The 18171-nt window shown below is 40.4% G+C and overlaps 1 protein-coding gene across 4 annotated transcripts in view; it reads left to right on the forward strand.

Moving 5' to 3' along the window:
* RTN4IP1 (reticulon 4 interacting protein 1) overlaps window positions 1-18171 on the forward strand; it is a 109958-nt gene that overhangs the window by 66955 nt on the left and 24832 nt on the right. For 3 of the 4 annotated variants that reach the window (XM_082475381.1, XM_082475378.1, XM_082475379.1), the window contains 4 exons: window positions 2001-2152; window positions 2953-3021; window positions 3938-4062; window positions 16461-16509. In XM_082475381.1, coding sequence (XP_082331507.1) covers window positions 2027-2152; window positions 2953-3021; window positions 3938-4062; window positions 16461-16509 — 369 coding nt within the window. In that variant the 5' untranslated portion in view covers window positions 2001-2026. The remainder of the gene's footprint in view (window positions 1-2000; window positions 2153-2952; window positions 3022-3937; window positions 4063-16460; window positions 16510-18171) is intronic. The other variant, XM_082475380.1, reaches the window with a different exon arrangement.

An 18171-nucleotide genomic window follows, 5' to 3' on the forward strand; every position in this document is an offset into this window, starting at 1 on the left:
ACCAAGAAAACAACCTTGCCCTGCAGGCTGTGTAGCTTAGAGAGGACTGAAGATTTTTTTTTTTTGCAGCTCTGAAACAGCAGCTAAAATTTGACATGGCTAAATGCCCACTTCTGTTGATCAAACCACATAGGAATTTCAGTGAATAATTGTTTAATTGTGTTTGAGAGTGGAAAAGGAATGTAAGACAGGAAAGTAAAATGTGACTTTTGTGAGTATTACATGTGAAGTTTTTTTTTCCCCCTGATAGAATGCACTCGTAACCAGCCAGCTGGCAAGTATGTAATATTGGCATGGTGGCCATCAGCTTAGATTTTCTGGGACTTTCCCAACTTTCAAACACTTTCTTCCATGTGTCTTGATTTTTATTAAAAACAACTTCTGCAAGCTTCCCTCCTGTCAGCCTCTCTCCCTGTATCCTCTACCTCCTGCTGCGTGGATTAACTGTCATTGCTCTCATCTAAGCCCAGCTCTCCACCTGGGTTCTAGACCCCGTGCCCTCTCACCCACGCAGGAGCATTGTTTCAGCAGTTCTCTCCTGCATCTTCAGTCTTTTTCTTTCCACTGGATCATTCCCATTGGCATACAAACTTGCTGTTAATTTCTCCATTCTTAAAGAGGAAAAAAAAAAAAAACACTTAAAAATCCTTCCTCTATCGCACTGGTCCCCCTCCAGCCACTGCCCCACTTCTCTGCTCTCCTGTAAGCAAAACTATTTGAAAGAGTTGAATGTTCTCATGGTCTCCAATTCCTCACTCCCATTCTCTCTGTCACCCTATGCCACAACAACCGCTCCTATGAAGGTCACGAAAGACCACTGTGTTGTTGGATCCAGTATTTTGTTTTGTTTGTTTGTTTGGGGGTTTTTGTTTTTTAAAAGCCTATTGGCAGCTTTTGAAAGCTTATTTGAAAAACTGTCTTCCCCATCAGCAGCATTTGACTTCTTTAGATGACCCTCTTCACTTGGCTTTCTGAACACCTTTTCACTGACCAAGCCTTCTCGGGCTCCTTTGCTGGTTTCTCCTCATCCTTAGGATTTAATGAGGATGAGTGGGAGAAAAGGGGAGACTTACTGAGTGGTTTAGTGATTCTGGAGCATAAATTGTGGTACATAGCACTAGAAAGGTAAGCAGGGTGCTTATCTTGGAGAGCATTACATAGCAGAAATGTTCTCAGAAGGATGTCGAGCAGAAGAGATGACAACAGTACTATTGTGTCTTAGAAAAGCCATTTTATATGTTGAAGCTGTGTAATAAACTACTTTGGATTATTATAGATATTATAGCCAATTTATTTGGACCAGAAAAATACTGATCAGAGGGATGTTTTCATCTCTGTTTAGCTGATATTTATGTAAATGTTTTTAAAAATAAAATGATGTATAATAAAGCAGTCAACCTGATTTAACATATCAGAACTGATGCAGCCAAGTGGTTCTTTTCCATTTGGGAACCTTGCACTTAACCCCGAGATGTTCTGGAAACATTTTTTGTGAGGCAGGGACAATTAACTCATAGACCAGTGTCAGTGTCAAATACTATACCCATGCCTTATTTATTTGTTTATTAACCAGACAGCTTTAACATTATCTTCTTCACCAGACTTGGCTTCAGATGACTTTGTTGTTTAAAAAGTCCATGAATGAATAAATTAACAAAGAAACCATCTTCAAAGAACAAAGTAAAACCTATAAAAGAAAATACTGAAAGTTCTGAAGACAGTTTCAAAATTGGAATTTCAAAAACAGTGATTGTTAATCAACTATACTCCAGTATAAAATAAAAATTAAAAACAGTGATTACGACTTTCCAAATAATTTTCTTTGAAAGGAGCAACATTCATTGTTTTTATGCTTTCTTGTGTGATGGTAAAAAATTTATAAGGTTGATTACTTTATAATCTGCATCTTGAAGATCTAGAATTGTACCTGGCCTGTAACCCTGCAGTAGTTTTGAAATCATCCCATTCTTTTGGAAGAAACAAATAATTGTATTTTATAGGTGGCTATGGAGCTACAGCTTTAAATATGAAACGTGACCCTTTACATATTAAAATCAAAGGAGAAGAATTTCCCCTGACTCTGGGCCGGGATGTGTCTGGTGTGGTGATGGAGTGTGGACTTGATGTGAGGTACTTCAAGCCTGGCGATGAGGTGAGTTATCACATTGCACTATTCCTTCTCAAAATTTGCAGATTTAATTCTGCTGCTTTTGGAAATATATTCCATATCGTTGACCTTTTTTTCTTCTTTTCAACAAATATACTGAGCTTTGGCTGGAGCCCTCATTTTCTTGGTTCAGTTCTTCTTTCTGTTGTTTCTAGTTCTGTCACAATAGCTTGCTGTGCTTGAACTTTTCTAAATCTAGTGCTTAAGAATTGCAAGACTTTAAGATATATATGATTGGGACTTTTTAAGTCTTTAAATGACAATTTCTACCTTATGGGTTGGGTTAGATGCTTTTAAAATAGCTAAAGGTTGATATAATCACCTGTCCCTTGTCACTTTGAACTTTTATACCAAGAAATTAAAGTCAGCTTATAATAATAGCTAGCACTGTTCTAGTTGTTTTTCATAAAATAACTCATTTAATCCCTATGAAGTAAGTACAGTTAGGCCCAGTTTACAGGTGAGGAAGTCAAGCTATAAAGAGGTCCCACAGCTAACAAGTGGTAGAGCCAGGATTCAGGCCCCAGAGACTGTGTTCTTACTGGTACTCTAAGTAGCCAGTAAATACAGCAGGATTTACTGGTATCTACCTCCAAAGTGGTTTGACTTGGTAAATCTAGAATCATACTAAATAATACATTGATATCATGTGAAAATAACTCTATTCTTTGCTGGATTGCTGACTTGTGCTTTTTTTCACAGGGTGGGGTATGTATTGGGGAACACTCTCATGCTTAGCTTTGGCTTAAAAAGATCTGTTTCTAACGAAGTTGTGTGTGTTTCAGGTCTGGGCTGCAGTTCCTCCCTGGAAACAAGGCACTCTCTCAGAGTTTGTTGTAGTCAGTGGGAATGAGGTAACTCACCAGTTCTGTGCTGAAATGCCACTGGAAAGTAGAAACAAAGACTGACAAATATCTCTGAAATAATTGGAGTTTTTTGTTTTTTTTTTTTTGAGATCAGGTTCAAGTTTTATGGGTAGTTTCGAAAGAACCGAGATAGAGAATAGGAATTTTTAAAAGATCTAAAAAAGTATTGGATGTCGTTTAAATAACACTGGCTGCCAAAGCGTTTATCTTTGTCTTGTGGAACAGGGATTTGGAGCAAGATCTAGAAACGCTGCTGTGTTTCTTGGTTTTATCCAGTATAAATAGTTGAAACCAAATATACCAAGTGGAGCATAACGATTCGTCATAAACAGAAGCATGGAAGTATCAAGCTGTTTCAGATAACTTCCAAAACAGGAGTCTAATCAAATCCAGTCAGGAGGGCTAACAATTTAATTAGAAAGAAGGGGGTTAATATTAAGGAAATTGCCTACAGAAGGGAGGGCAGGAAGGGAAAAAGGATTAGAAAAAAGATAAGATTAGAAAAAGTCTGGAAAGATTACCTTCCAGTAAATGGGGGTAAAGGAAACAGCTGATCACAAAAACAAACTAGAATGTATTTATGAGGGCTCAAGGTTTATTTGGGTTTATTTCTGGGTATAGTTAGGACTAATGGTATTGTTGAATGTGGTCTTTTTATGAAGCATTAAGCAGCACTATCTGATAATGTAAGCTATAAAACCTTACTGAACCTCTGCGAGGCAGGTTGAGTCATTTGGAGAAATTCCTTAGGGATAATCTTGGAGTAGGGTTTGCAATAACCACTGAACCTGGCCGAGTGTTATATCTCTGAAAATAGTTGGATTCCTGTGAAGAGAGATGTACTTAATTGTGTTCATAGGTTTGCAAGTCATTGCTTATTTTTGACTGTTATCTTCAAATCTAGGTCTCTCACAAGCCCAAATCACTCACTCATACCAAAGCTGCCTCTCTGCCATATGTGGCCCTCACAGCCTGGTCTGCCATAAACAAGATTGGTGGCCTGAATGATAAGAATTGCACAGGAAAACGGTGAGTATCAGTGGTGGCATCTAAAACTCCCTTCTTTCCTTTGGTGACGTCTTTGCAGGGGATTCGTCAGAAGCATTAAAACTAGGCTCACTTACATGAGCAGAGTTGTGCTAACAGTTAAAACAATTTCCAAAGAACTCTTGTGCCAGTCTGTACTTTTTAAATCTCATTCTGTCGATTCTTAGCTCAATCCATTGAGAATTTTAAAAATATGTAGATGGATGTTAGGAGTCGGAACCTTCTAAAATGATGCAAAACTTTTGTCAGTCTCTGGGAAGAAGACCCAAAGCTTTCATCAGATTCCTAAAAAGGTTAAGAATGACTTCCTGACGGATTTTAAAGAATGACGGAGTTGCTCTCACACTTGAAGGTTTCTATGAAAAACAGATGTAAAGGGTTTGAATATTGTTGAGTTCTCTTAGGCTCTGTGCTCTCTCAGGCTCCCTTAGGCAGTTCTGGTGCTTCCAGGACTTGCAGGTGTGCTTGCTGAGTTTGCAGAAACACAGTGAGTGTTAGATGTTTCTGAGTTCATATTCAGATTCTGCTGCTTTCTAGCTGGGTGGCCCGCTTGGACACTTCTCTTTTGTGAGTTTTGTTTTAGGGGTGAAATGAGATAACACCTATAAAATGAGTGGCACAGGTTGTGGCACACAGAAGGCACTCAGTACGTGGCGGCTACTGTTCTTAGCAATGCAACTACTGTATTCTTTGTGTTTCAGAAAGTTGGCATCATAGAGAAAACAGATGATTTTATTATTTGGTGAGAAAACTAGGTCCTCAGAACCATTCAGTGATGGTGATGAAGGAGAGAGCTGTAGGTCAAATTTTGTTTTCTGGTTGCTAAAGATTGTGCCGGAAAAATAACACGTCTGTGTCATTCTGTACTCCTGTTGTTATGAAACATTGCACTTTACCTTTAATGTGTTGGATTATAGACATTGAATTCAGTGAACACTTAATAGCTGTATTTCTGAAAGCAGTATAAAGGCTGTTCATCTAATGAGGTGCTACCCTTCATCGTAGAATTCAAGGTAAATATTCTAAAGGTCAGCGCTGTTTATTTTTTAAGCTTTTGGGCCTTATCATTCTTGAAGTTGCCATTTTGGTCCAACACTTTGTTTAAATTAAATCAGTTTGATCATGTAGATTTTTCTAATGGTTTGTCATAGTTAATAACCTTGCAAAAATCGTGTTCAGGATTTTTAGACGTTTATTATTATTGTAGGCTCGGCAGTGACATTGATGCTTTGTTTTGTTTTTCCCTAAGAGCATTCAGCTTTCTGTGCCCCCATGACCACTCCAGATAGAGAGCTCTCATTCCTTTTGCTGGTTCAGGCCCTTCAGGCATACTTTTTTTAGTATTCTGTAGAAAATGAGTTAGAAACAGATCTAACTATCTCTTGTCTTCCCAGTTTATCGTTGGCTTTGTAGGTACTATGTTATCTTCTGTTTAAGCAGTAATGGCTTGGAGCTGGGGAAGTAGAGACCTGGGTTCCTCTCTCTACACTGCTACTAACTAATCAGCTGACCACATGCATGCTTTTTATGGTCTCTTTGCTGTTTCCACCAAGGTACTGAGTGTAGGACAATGTAGGTTGTTAGGCGAGCTTTGAGAAGTGGAAAGTTTTATACTTATAAAAGTGATTTATATGTTATATTGAGTTGGGTCAATTCATTGATTTAGCCACTTGTTAACCACACTGGAATGAAATCCACTGTAAAGAGCCTCACTGGCTCACATCATGGACTTGTGTCACATTCCCACATGTGTGGTGACTCAGAGGATGCCTTTGTTCCGAGTGGCAGTGAGAGCTTGGCCCTTGGTGCTCTAGGAAATTTGTTTACTGAAATTATTACACATGGGTAGTAATAATGGCCTTCCTCTCCAACTCCTTATTTTTTTTTTTTTTTAGAAATTTTAATTAATTAATTTTTTTGTTTTGGCTGCGTTGGGTCTTCGTTGCTGTGTGCAGGCTTTCTCTAGTTGCGGCAAGAGGGGGCTACTCTTCGTTGCGGTGCGCGGGCTTCTCATTGCGGTGGCTTCTCTTGTTGCAGAGCACGGGCTCTACGCGCGTGGGCTTCAGTAGTTGTGGCTCGCGGGCTCTAGAGCGCAGGCTCGGTAGTTGTGGCACACGGGCTTAGTTGCTCCACGGCATGTGGGATCTTCCCGGACCAGGGCTCGAACCCGTGTCCCCTGCATTGGCAGGCGGATTCCTAACCACTGCACCACCAGGGAAGTCCCTCCAACTCCTTATTTGTGAGAATCACATGAGAGATGTGAGCACCTTAAAATACTGTAAAAATACTTTTACATGAAGAAATTACTATTATAGGGGGATTTTACTAACTTAAATGCAGAGGTTCCGGTGTCCAAAGTAGCTTTTTTTCAGTTTGACTATCCTTTGTGATTGGTGGAGCATATTTTGGCTTCTGTAAGCAATAATTATTCTTTTACTGTTAGCTATTGGCATTAAGGCAGTCTTTAGTCTGCACAAAGCAAATCAGTGTTTGTCATCAAGGACCAACAGTGTTTTTCTAGCCAGTTAATTAAAAAAACCTAAAACTAACAATGACAAAAACACCCACCTTGAAAGAATTTACAGGATTTCTTTGTAACAAACAGCTTTTTGAAATTAAGACAAAGCTTTCTAAGGCCTCGATGGTGTTTTGCTTTTCCTTCTTTGTCCTATAATTATATTTCTGTAACAACTGAGTATCAGTTAACTAAGGGGATAATTTAATATTGACATCATGTGTCTTTTTTGCCCACGCTTTGGTATCACTAGAAAAGTCAAACAAAATGATTTCCCTGTTATCAGCCCATCCATAGTTTCTTCATGATTTATTCCGTAGGAACACATAGATAGCTCAGGGTTCTCAAGATGAATAGAACTTTTTAAAAAAGTGGTTACACCAGATATTTTTGGAAAAGGGTTCTATTTGATGGTTATATTTATTGGTAGTGTCATGCTCTGCCTGAAATCATCTCTTGCTGGGAAGTTGTACTTCACTGTTTGACAGAAGTATTAGAAAGTGTTAGAAATTGAACCATTCCTCCCCCGCAAAATAAATTTCACTTTTAAATTGTGTATACTTGAAACTCAATGAAGTGGATTTAGGAATGCTTTTCCCTCTTTCTTTTTTGAGATTAGGCTTTATGACAATAACACTTTGTCATGTAATGGTAAATTAGGTGTCTGATGAATTCTGTTTATAGAATTAGACAGGCTCAAACATAAAACATTGGATTCCCCCCCGCCCATATGCTTATCCCGGTAATTACAACAGCTTCCTTCTTTCAGCGGTCTTCACCTGCCTGTCCTTCCCCCACCCAACCCACCTCTTCCTCCGCCCTCTCCACTCCCACCACCCCTGGGGACTTTGGGATTTCATTTGCACTTTGACTAGGTTGTACGGGGAGAAGGGAAAGGGGAAGGAGAAAGAAACCCCTGTGGCCTAGTTGCTTGGAGAAATCCTGGGGTTGGGAGAAGGGGTGCTGGCTCTGGCCTGGCTGTGTGCTGCCCATGAATCGCCTCCACCCCAGGCCTGTTTTCCAGGGAGCTCCGGGATGGCTCTGTTAGAGGAATTAGTAGCAAACTCTTTCCGGGCCATTTGTGTTTTACAGATAGTTGCCCCTGTCACCTAGAAAACTGTCTTGTGACGTGTAGGAGTCGTTCACTCTTCAGTGCACCATAACCTCACTTCCGGCTTTGCTGATCAGCTGCAGGTGTTCTCACCGGGGTCATAGCTGACCGAGTTGCCAACCCAACGATACTTTTCAGTTCTTACAATTTGACCTCTGAAGTCTCTGGTGCTGTTGCCCACTTTTGTCATGCTCACTTTTTCCGTGGTTTCAGGGACACTAAACTCCTTTAGTTTTCTTCTTGCCTTTTGGACCAATTCTTATCATTTTTAAAGGCTCCCTTTCTTCCCCCAGCCCTTGAACTGTACCTGCTTTCCCATTGTCTCCCTCCATCTTTCCTGTCTCCCAGGGTTATCTCATCTGCTCCCAGTTTCTTTTTATATTTTGGTAACTTGCAGATCCTATTTCTGACCCCATCCTCTCTACTCAGTTCCATCCAGTTAGGTGTCCCCTTTGCAGCTGAAACTCAACTTGTGCAAAACAAGACTTACCGACGACCACCCTGACGCTTCCTCTATATTCCTACTGTCAGTTAATTGTGATTTTCCATAAGCCAAGATGTGGTGTTGTTCCCAAACCCTGCTCCCTCCCCTTCTGCTGTGCAACTCATTATTGTCCATGTCATGTAAAATTTAGGATTGTTGTCAGATTTGGAAAAATGTCTTCCAAGTTTCTTTACGAGTTGCAAGATTCCAGGGCACCTCACGTTTCCTTGTGCTGTGAATAAGCCCAAAATACTTTTGCATTTTAATTGACAACCTTCATTAACTAGCTTGTTGTTGATATCTTCCCTATAGTGGTGTCAGATGACAAAAATAATACAATTTAATAACCAGTTTAATATCCTTTATTCAACGGAAAACCGTCCACAAGCGGCAGAGCTCTCTTCCCAAGGGATTTTGGGCAAGACTGTGTTTTATGCAGCTTTAGAAGTGGCAACACAGAAACAAGGCGTGATTGGCTAGGAGGTCTGATTTCCCTATAAGGCCAGCAGGCCCTAGTTTCTAGGGTGAGGTGAGCTAAAGCTGAGTTGGAGGATGGTGATTAGTGCTAGGTTTCCTTGGCAGTGAGGCAGGCTGTGACATGGGCTGGGCCACTGGGGCGGCCTCCATTTTGTGGGTCCTGAATCACAAATTAACTTTATCAGTGATGTGTTGTAAGTTTTTACATGTCTTTTAATTGGAAGAATTTTCTACAGACCAGCTTCTGGTTCTGTACATTTCAGACTTCGCTTCTCTTTCACTGCTCATATAATCCAATGCTAGGTACCATGATATTCAGGCTTATCGTAATAAAATGTTATGATACCTTGTTGTGTTGACTTAGTAGGAAATAGGAATATTCCTGGAAGGCATTCTTAAACCAGGACAGCCTGTAATCACTTAACTGTACTCAGAAATTACTATGAACCACATCGGTATTTCCCACCAAGCCCAAAGCAGATGTATTTCCAAATCAAATCTAGTGTCACCTGACAAGAGAGGAAGTATAATGGAGAGGAGAGCAGGAGTGGAAAGAGGCAGCAGTTTTACTGATTGTGGTTAGTAGGGAGGAAAGATAATTTTCCATCTATGCTTCGGAGTTTTCTGCCAAGACCTCTGTAACAGAAGACAGGGAAACAAAAGAAAAACAAACAGAAGTTTATTAACATGTGCACCTCACGTATACACGAGAGATACCCAGGAAAAATGAGTAATTCAAAGAGTTAGCTTAGAATTCAGGCCAAAATGCCACCTTTAGTTCAAGACAAAAGATAGAGTGTAGGGAAGGCCAGTTGTGGAAAGTTTACCAGGAAAAGCAAGAATAAAGTTAGTTATGCAAATTTAAATTGGTGCCTTCTCCATTGATAAGGGTTTACAGTTATCTCCAGGGATTAACCTTTGTCCTTCTTGGTAAAGAGTAAAGCAAGCACCTTTGCTTTTAGGCAGATAGGGGGAGTACAGAGATTTCTTACATCTACTTCTTCTCAGTTGCCTTCAGCTCTGAATAATCTTATGCCTAAGTAGTATATTTTGGGGTGCCATATTCTTCTGCCCTTCATTAACATATCTTACTTCTGCAAGTTTTACAAAAGCATATGTCTGTTACCCTAAAACTCGGTTCGCCTCTTGGTGGGTGTCAAGCCAAAAGACACAACCACGCCAAAGATAAGGAGAAGGAAGGACTTGTAATATTATCACTTGCAGCAAGTAAGGAGAACGCGGGGGCTCTTTCCCAAAGCAGTCTCTCTCCAAACAGCAAAATTGGGTAAGTTTTAAGCTAAGAGAACATGAATATTCATGAAGGGGCTTGGCCTTTAGTTGATTGAAGTCACAAGGGTCAGAAGGGTCAGAAGTCAGAAGTCACAAGGGTCAGAAAAGGGCAACATCATCCCTTAGGTTCCAGTTCATCTGGTGGTTGAGCGCTTCAGGCTAATCTTTATCATTGACAGAACTGGGAGTCATTACAACTGACATATTATCTTTGCTATTATTACTTTTCTTGCCTGATAAGAGTTATTTCTGCATTCTTTTGTTCCCTTAAGATCGTTAATTACTGAGACCTGTTCAAGGGCAAGCATTGTGGCCAGGCTTATATCACAAAATGGTTTAGGCCAAAAAATGGCATCTCTTCTGTCAAGAAAGTCCAGCCTGGTTCTCTTTCTCTGGGGATCCCCTACCCTATCTGCTTACATGTCCATTCAGATACATTGATGGGGCTCTTCTCCAGGCCTTGTGTAAGTGGGAGGGACTGAAGCTTAAGCTTCACTGGCTCTGTAGGGGAGGAAAAATATCTCTTTCCTCTGCTCTTTTAAGTCTTGGCTGGGGCCCCCGTAACAAAAGGCAGATAAATTAACAGAGAAAAGCATACACATTTATTTGTTTGTAAGTTTTATGCAACATGGGAGCCTTTATAAGGAAATGAAGACCCAAAGAAGTGGTTAAACCTGAGCATTTTTTTTTTTTAAATTGAAGTACAGTTGACATACAGTATTATGTTAGTTTCAGGTGTACGACACATGATGCGACAATCAAATGTATTACAAAACGGTCACCACAAGTCCAGTAACCATCTTTCACCATACAAAATTATTACAGTATTATCGACTGTATTCTTTATGCTGTATATTACATCCCCATGACTTACTTATTTTATCACTGTAAGTTTTTATCTCTTAATCCCCTTCACCTATTTTGCCCAAGTCTCCTTCCCTTCTGGCAACCACCTATTTGCTCTCTGTATCTGTAAGTCTGTTTCCTTTTTTTTTTAAATTTTTTGGCCGCGCGGCGTGTGGGATCCTACTTCTCCAACCAGGGATCGAACCCGTGCCCCCTGCACTGGAAGCACAGTCTTAACCACTGGACCGCCAGGGAAGTCCCTGTTTCCATTTTTTTTGTTTGTTTATAAATTTATTTATTTATTTATTTTATTTTTTGGCTGCATTGGGTCTTCGTCGCTGCGCGTGGGCTTTTTCCAGTTGCATTGAGCGGGGGCTACTCTTCGCTGCGGTGCGTGGGCCTCTCATTGCGGTGGCCTCTCTTGCCACGGAGCACAGGCTCTAGGCGTGCGGGCTTCAGCAGTTGTGGCTCACGGGCCTAGCCGCTCCGCAGCACGTGGGATCTTCCCAGACCAGGGCTCGAACCCGTGTCCCCTGCATTGGCAGGCGGATTCTTAACCACTGCACCACCAGGGAAGTCCCCCCTGTTTCCATTTTTAAACCCGAACATTTTTACGCCAGCTTTGATGAAGAGTGGAGAGTCGTGAAAAAAAAGTGATAGGACAAACATATGTGCCAAGTGTAGTACACTGAGAAAACTTAGCAAGGCCTGTTCTGAGTCCTCACTGTGTCCCATCTTGGAGATAAGGTGCTCTTTTCCTCCAGGTATAGGGCGCACACCTCTCACACGAGGGTCTTATGACCAGCTTCATGGGAGAAGATCAGAGAGTCCTTCCCTCACATGCTGTTTCTCAAATTCCTTCAGCTTAAAATATTCAGTCTGCTAAGGTGCCGTATGTTCGGGTGGCACTTCCTGAATCCTGTCACTTCCATGGTAAACCTCCTCTGACCATGCTACTTCTCTCATCCATTCTCGTGTTGCCATCATAAATGAGCCTTCCCTCTGTCTTCCTTCCTCTGCTTTGCACCAGATGGAAGGAACCAGTGTCTTGGGATGGTTCCCACTGCCTGTCCCATTTGGGGAGATGTGTTCCCAGTACCCCAGGTTGAAATTCTGAGTACATGTCCCCCAGAACCATCGTTATACTGTGTATGAGGTTCTTGGTCCATTATGGGTTAACCAAACCTTTTTAAAGGGCTACCCTGGGCATCTTGCCAAGATGTATAAATAGCTTTGTTTTAATGGGAGAATATGTTTAAAGTTCCAAACAACTAATTTACACATGAACTCTTCTGTAAATTGGGGAATGTCTGCATGAATTATGGAGGAGTAGAAGGGGACCCACAAACCCAGGCTGTCTTAGTCATGTTTGGTTGATTTATTTTGTAATTCTATTCCCCTTATTCAGATTAAGTTTCTCACTTAAGGGAATAAATTTAGCATATTATGATATGCTTTGCTATCTTTCACCCATTTTTCCTCCAGATTTAAAAGTAGTGTGTGAAACTAAAAAAGATGAGTTTATACATTTTCAGCATCATCCTTATCTTTTAAAGACCATTTATTTCTACTGATGGAAGATTTAGCCCTATTTAAATCAGCTTTGTTTCGGAGCCATTAGGACTTAATGAAGGGCACTCTACTCTTGTGACTTTTTTTTTCCCATTACAAGTATGTGGTCTGGGGGGAATCGTGAAGGTCATATACTTCTACGTTAGAAAGGTGGAGAAACTAAATATAAGCTTAAATTAGATTGAAAATGCCAATTCGCATTCACTAACACCTAGAGTACACCTCTGTGATTATCATTTCATAGCTGATGAATCTGAGGCCTAGAGATTCAGTTAATGAGAGAGTTGGGACTAGATCCCAGGTCTCTAGATATCTGGCCCTGGCATTCAGAGATTTCTGGGGCTTAGCCAGAATGTAGAAATTTGAAAGGCAATTCCCTACTTCTGGATCGCCTGCTGTTTTGTAGTATGTTTCATATATTTTTTATGTGTAAGGCAATTAGAGTGTTGATGCCTTGTCTCGTAAGATTGTGATACTGAAAAATGTGATTGTAGAGGTCTTAGGTGCCCAGATGCTAAATACAAAGTGACTCAGTCATGGGAAGGAAACTAGTTGCTCCGCAGCATGTGGGATCTTCCCAGACCAGGGCTCGAACCCATGTCCCCCGCATTGGCAAGTAGATTCTTAACCACTGCACCACCAGGAAAGCCCTCTCTCATATTTTTACATCAGCCACAATGCAGTTCCCACTGACTGCCAAAGAAGCTTTGCGTGGGGACTTAGGAAGTAAGAGAAGAATGTGACTAAAATTCTTGGCAATTTTGAATTATAGTGCTTTTTGTAAAGAGAGTATTTCCTGGGCCCTTACTCTTTATAAACCAATAAGCAATACGTAGAAGATATAGCAGTACACCTTTCTTCACTCTGCAAATAGGCTACTACTTCGGTGAAGTTTGAATATATTTCACGACCATTATAGCAAGCTGGGTAGAAAGTATTCCCACTATATAGCACTGAAGTGAAGGGCCACAGGAGTTAAGCAACAGCAGTATTTTCCCTCTGTATTGACAGTGCTTTGAAGAGTACAAGAATAGTTCCTTCAGCCATAGGGCTTCAAACCATGGAGGATCAGCTGACTTATTGCTGGCTTGAAAAATATATTTGCCTGCTGTCCGTTTTGGGGACTTTCTTTGTTTAAAGAAACGTACAGGCCCTGGTTGAACCTGCACAAAACATGGAGTTTGCATGACCGGAGAATGAATGGTGTGCCCCCAGGGCTGCTTCACAAACTGACCTGCTTCTGTAGCACTTCTTTGGGCTTGCTCCTAGCTTGTTTTGCACTCGCGGGCGCCGTCAAGTGGCACCATCAGGAGCTGAAGGTGCTAATGCAGAACCACTCCCTCTTCCACCAAGCGCTGCTAAGAAACACATTTTTGCTTTTTCATATGGAGGAGTGAGACTGCTTTGAATCAAGAGTTACAGGGAAGCTATGAACTGACAATAATGAGTTGGAGATGTGTCTGGCCATTGGATCCTTAAGCAGCCATTGTATTTGGTATCCTCTTAATTCTCAGGGTGAGAATTAGAAATTCATTTCAAGCTTTTCTTTATTGGAAGAAATTTTAATGCAGTCTTTCAAATAGCCAGGTGATTCCCTCATTTGGGGTAGTAGCAATTGTTGTTAATTGTAGGATATAATGCTGATTTAGATTATTTTTATTTATTTAATTAATTTTTTTTTTTGGCTGCATTGGGTCTTCGTTGCTGCACATGGGCTTTCTCTAGTTGCGGCGAGTGGGGGCTACTCTTTGTTGCAGTGCGCAGACTTCTCATTGCGGTGGCTTCTCTTTGTTGCGGAGCACGGGCTCTAGGTGTGTGGGCTTCAGTAGTTGCAGTGCTCGGGCTCAGTAGTTGTGGCTTGCGGGCTCTAGAGTGCAGGCTCCGTAGTTGTGGCTCATGGGCTTAGTTGCTCTGTGGCATGGGGGATCTTCTTGGACCAGGGATCGAACCCGTGTCCCCTGCATTGGCAGGGGGATTCTCAACCGCTGCGCCACCAGGGAAGTCCCCAGATGATCTTTAAAGTCAAGCAACATTGATCAGGCATCTGCTACACCCAGGGTAGTATGGCTGGTGCCGGGCGTAATATGAGGTCTCTGTCCTCAGAGTCTTGCAGAATGGCCTGGGCAGCAAGCATGTGAATGAAAGTTAACAATGTGTCCAACACCAAATGCGGGCAGGGATGTCAGGATCAGGGCTATCTCTAGGGTATTGCGCAGGCAAACTGGGATTTGAGCCTTTGAGGGAAGGGAGACCTCAGCAGGCAGTGAAAGGCATTTGAGAGCCTGAGGCATGGGCCAGCATGCATGGGACTTGGGGTTCCGAGTGAGGGGACTGGGGAGGCTCAGGTGGAGAGTTCTGTTCCAGAAATAGAGCAAATCGGAGTTGCAAAAAAGATTAGATTGTGAAGAACTTAAATGAGAGTTTGACTAGTTACATTTCTATAAGAATGTGCCAAAATAAGAGGGTAAAATATCCCATGGATGAACTAATTTTGGGATGTATCTGTGAAGCAGTCTTAGTGCTTCTCCCCTCCCCCACCGTGCCCCCATTTAGGAAGCATTAAAGCTATTAAATGTGTGAATTGAAGGATTTTGGAGGAGTTGATCTTTAAAGTTTCTTTTATTCTTCACAATTTATAATTCCATGAAATTAAAAGTAACTCTTCTAAAAGGAACATCATTTTCAAAGAGACTTGTCTTAATTACATTTGATGGTAATTTGGTGGTAATTTCAAAGGGAATAGCTGGCTTACAAATATTACTAATAACTTCTAAGATCTAAAGGGTGACAACCAGCCTTCTGTGATTTGGGTAAGAGGGAAAAAAAAATAAAATGAAACTAGGGCTAAGATTGTAGACAGAATGTATGTTCCAGGTGTACCTGATTGAGATAGGTGACAAAATTCCCTGCACTTTCCAGCAGCCAAGTCAAAGAGGGACCCACAACCTGCAGTTACACAATTTGCAGTGACAGATAAATAGAAGCATAGCTACTGCCACCAACTTAGTCTTCAGAAAAATGTTTTTTTCCTGTGGGCACTCATAAAGAGAATTCTCAGGAAGAATTCTCTCAACAGTATCTCCTTAGCTAATGGTAGTGTCAAATATCAAACGGACACTTTTTATAATGTCTCTCAGCCTAGACTGGTAACAGAACACCAAAGTGCAGTTCAGTACAAACAATTTTCTGAGGACCTGAATCTATGCAGCCTGGGGAAGGCAGTTCACTGGAGCTCTAGCTTAATTCAGAATAAAATGTGAGAATATGTAAAGCAGAGATTCTTGACTAGTGATTTTCTTTTGAATCATGCCTTCTTTGGGAAATTGATGATAAGTCTGCATCCTTCTCCCCAATGCACATATGCATGATCTCACCAAATTTTGCACGTTATTTCAGTCAGTTCACAATTTCACAGGGTTCACACCCTCACACAGCTCTCAGCAGCACTCATCCACAAACTCCAGGCTGCACATCCTTGGTCTAGAGTGGCAGGAAGACTACATACAGTAAGGAAACATGGTAAAAACCTGGAGCACAAGCATGTTTGTGCTGATAGAACAGATTCATCTGCTTAACAAGAAGCCAAATTGAAGATAAGACTGGTTTCCATTTATGAAAGCTGGTGAGCGTGATGGGACGTGCCTGAACAAAAGACGTTTATTCCACTTTGGCAAGAATGTGGTCAGGAATGTGATTTTTCTTAGAGAGCAACTGAATATACTGTAACACACTAAAAAGGATCCCAAAGCTCCCTCTTATAGAGAAAGCTATGGTAATTTAAGCCTAGAAAAATTGTAAGACAGATGTTACCAAGAAGCATCTGAGCTACTTTAAAAAATACAAATCATTGGTATTTTTGGTATATTGTATTCTTGGCAGAGAGTTCATAGTATGTCTAACTTTAAGCACTTATAGGTTCTTGGTGAACCTAAAAAATCCTTGTGTAGTAGAATCTTGGGAAGCTGAATGATTTTGTTTGCTTTGGGGATTATCTTTGAGCCAGTTACATGTTGAAAATGTCTTGTTTGTTTATCCAGTTATGTTGGCTTAATATTTTCATTAGTTATAGTTTTTTTGCATTGCAGTGTTTTAATCTTGGGTGCTTCAGGCGGAGTTGGTACTTTTGCTATACAGGTAAGACAATTTCTTTATCTTGTGAATAGGAAGATTATTATTTTCATGAATTTATAAATTTATATATTGTGAACTATTTTTCCTTGAAAGGTGAGAGAAATTACATTCATTGTGATTTCAGCTTGCTCTTCTAAGAAGGAAATTTTCTAATGTAGAAGGAAGTGTTAACCTTTCCAGTGGTTTAATATATGAGTGAGTTTGTGGCTGTCCTATATAACAAATGTAGGAAAGCTTTTAAGGAAGAAGACCATGGGCAGTGAAAGTGGATGGAAGTTGGCAATTCTGTAGAAATTGATAAGCTGGTTCTAAAATATATATAGAAATACAATAGCCAAAATGCTGTATAAAAATGACAATACTCCCCCAAAGTGATCTACAGATTCAGTGCAGTCTTATCAAAATGGCAGCTGCCTATTTTTTTGCATAAATGACCAAGCTGAACCTAAAATGCATATGGAATCGCAAGGGACCCCAAATTGCCAAACAATCTTGAAAAAGAACAAAATTGGAGGACTCACACTTCTCTAATTTAAAACTTACTTACAAAACTACAGTAATCAAAACAGTGGTACTGGCATAAAGATAGATATATAGATCAATGGAACAGAATAGAGCATCCAGAAATAAACCTATGGTCAGTTGATTTATTTTTTAAAGGTTTATTTTATTTTATTTTTGGCCATACCACAGAGCATGTAGGATCTTAGTTCCCCAACCAGGGATCCAACCTGTGCCCCGCTGCAGTGGAAGCACAGATTCTTAACCACTGGACCACCAGGGAAGTCCCAGTGGCCAATTGATTTTTGACCTGGGTGGCAAGACCATTAAACAGGGGAAAGAATAGTCTTTTCAGTGAATGGTATTGGAGCAACTAGATGCACATGCAAAAGGATGAAGTTGGACCTCTACCTCACGTCATATGTGAAAACTAATTCAAACTGGGTTAAAGACCTAAATGTAAGAGCTAAAACCATAAAACTCTTAGAAGGGAAACATAGGAGTAAATCTTCGTACATTGGATTTGGCAATAGATTCTTAGAGATGACACCAAAAGCACAAGCAAAAGAAGAAAAGATTAGATGAATTGGACTTCATTAAATTCAAAACTTTTGTGCATCAAAGGATACTATCAAGAAAGTAAAAAGACAACACACAGAATGGGAGCAGATATTTACAAATCACTTATCTAATAAAGGTATGGTATCCAGAATATGTAAAGAACTCTCACAACTCAACAACAAAAAGACAATCCAGTTAAAAAAATCAACAAAGGACTTGAATAGACATTTCTTCAAAGAAGATATAAAAATGGGCAGTAAGTCGATGGAAAGATGTTCAACATCATTAGTCATTAGGGAAATGCAAATCAAAGCTGCAATTGAATGATTGGCTTAAGGAGATTGTGTGTGTGTGTGTGTGTGTGTGTGTGTACACAATGCAATATTACTCAGCCATAAAATGTGAAATATTGCCATTTGTAGCAACATGGATGGACCTAGAGAATATTATGCTTAGTGAAATAAGTCAGAGAAAGATAAATACTGTATGATATCACTTATATGTGGAATCTAAAAAAAAGTAATACAAATGAATCTATATACAAAACAGAAAGAGACTCACAGACATAGAAAACAAACATATTGTTACCAAAGGGGAGAGGGG

Source organism: Balaenoptera physalus (assembly GCF_965194825.1).
Source record: "Balaenoptera physalus genome assembly, chromosome: 9".
In the NCBI taxonomy this organism is placed as follows: Eukaryota; Metazoa; Chordata; class Mammalia; order Artiodactyla; family Balaenopteridae; genus Balaenoptera; species Balaenoptera physalus.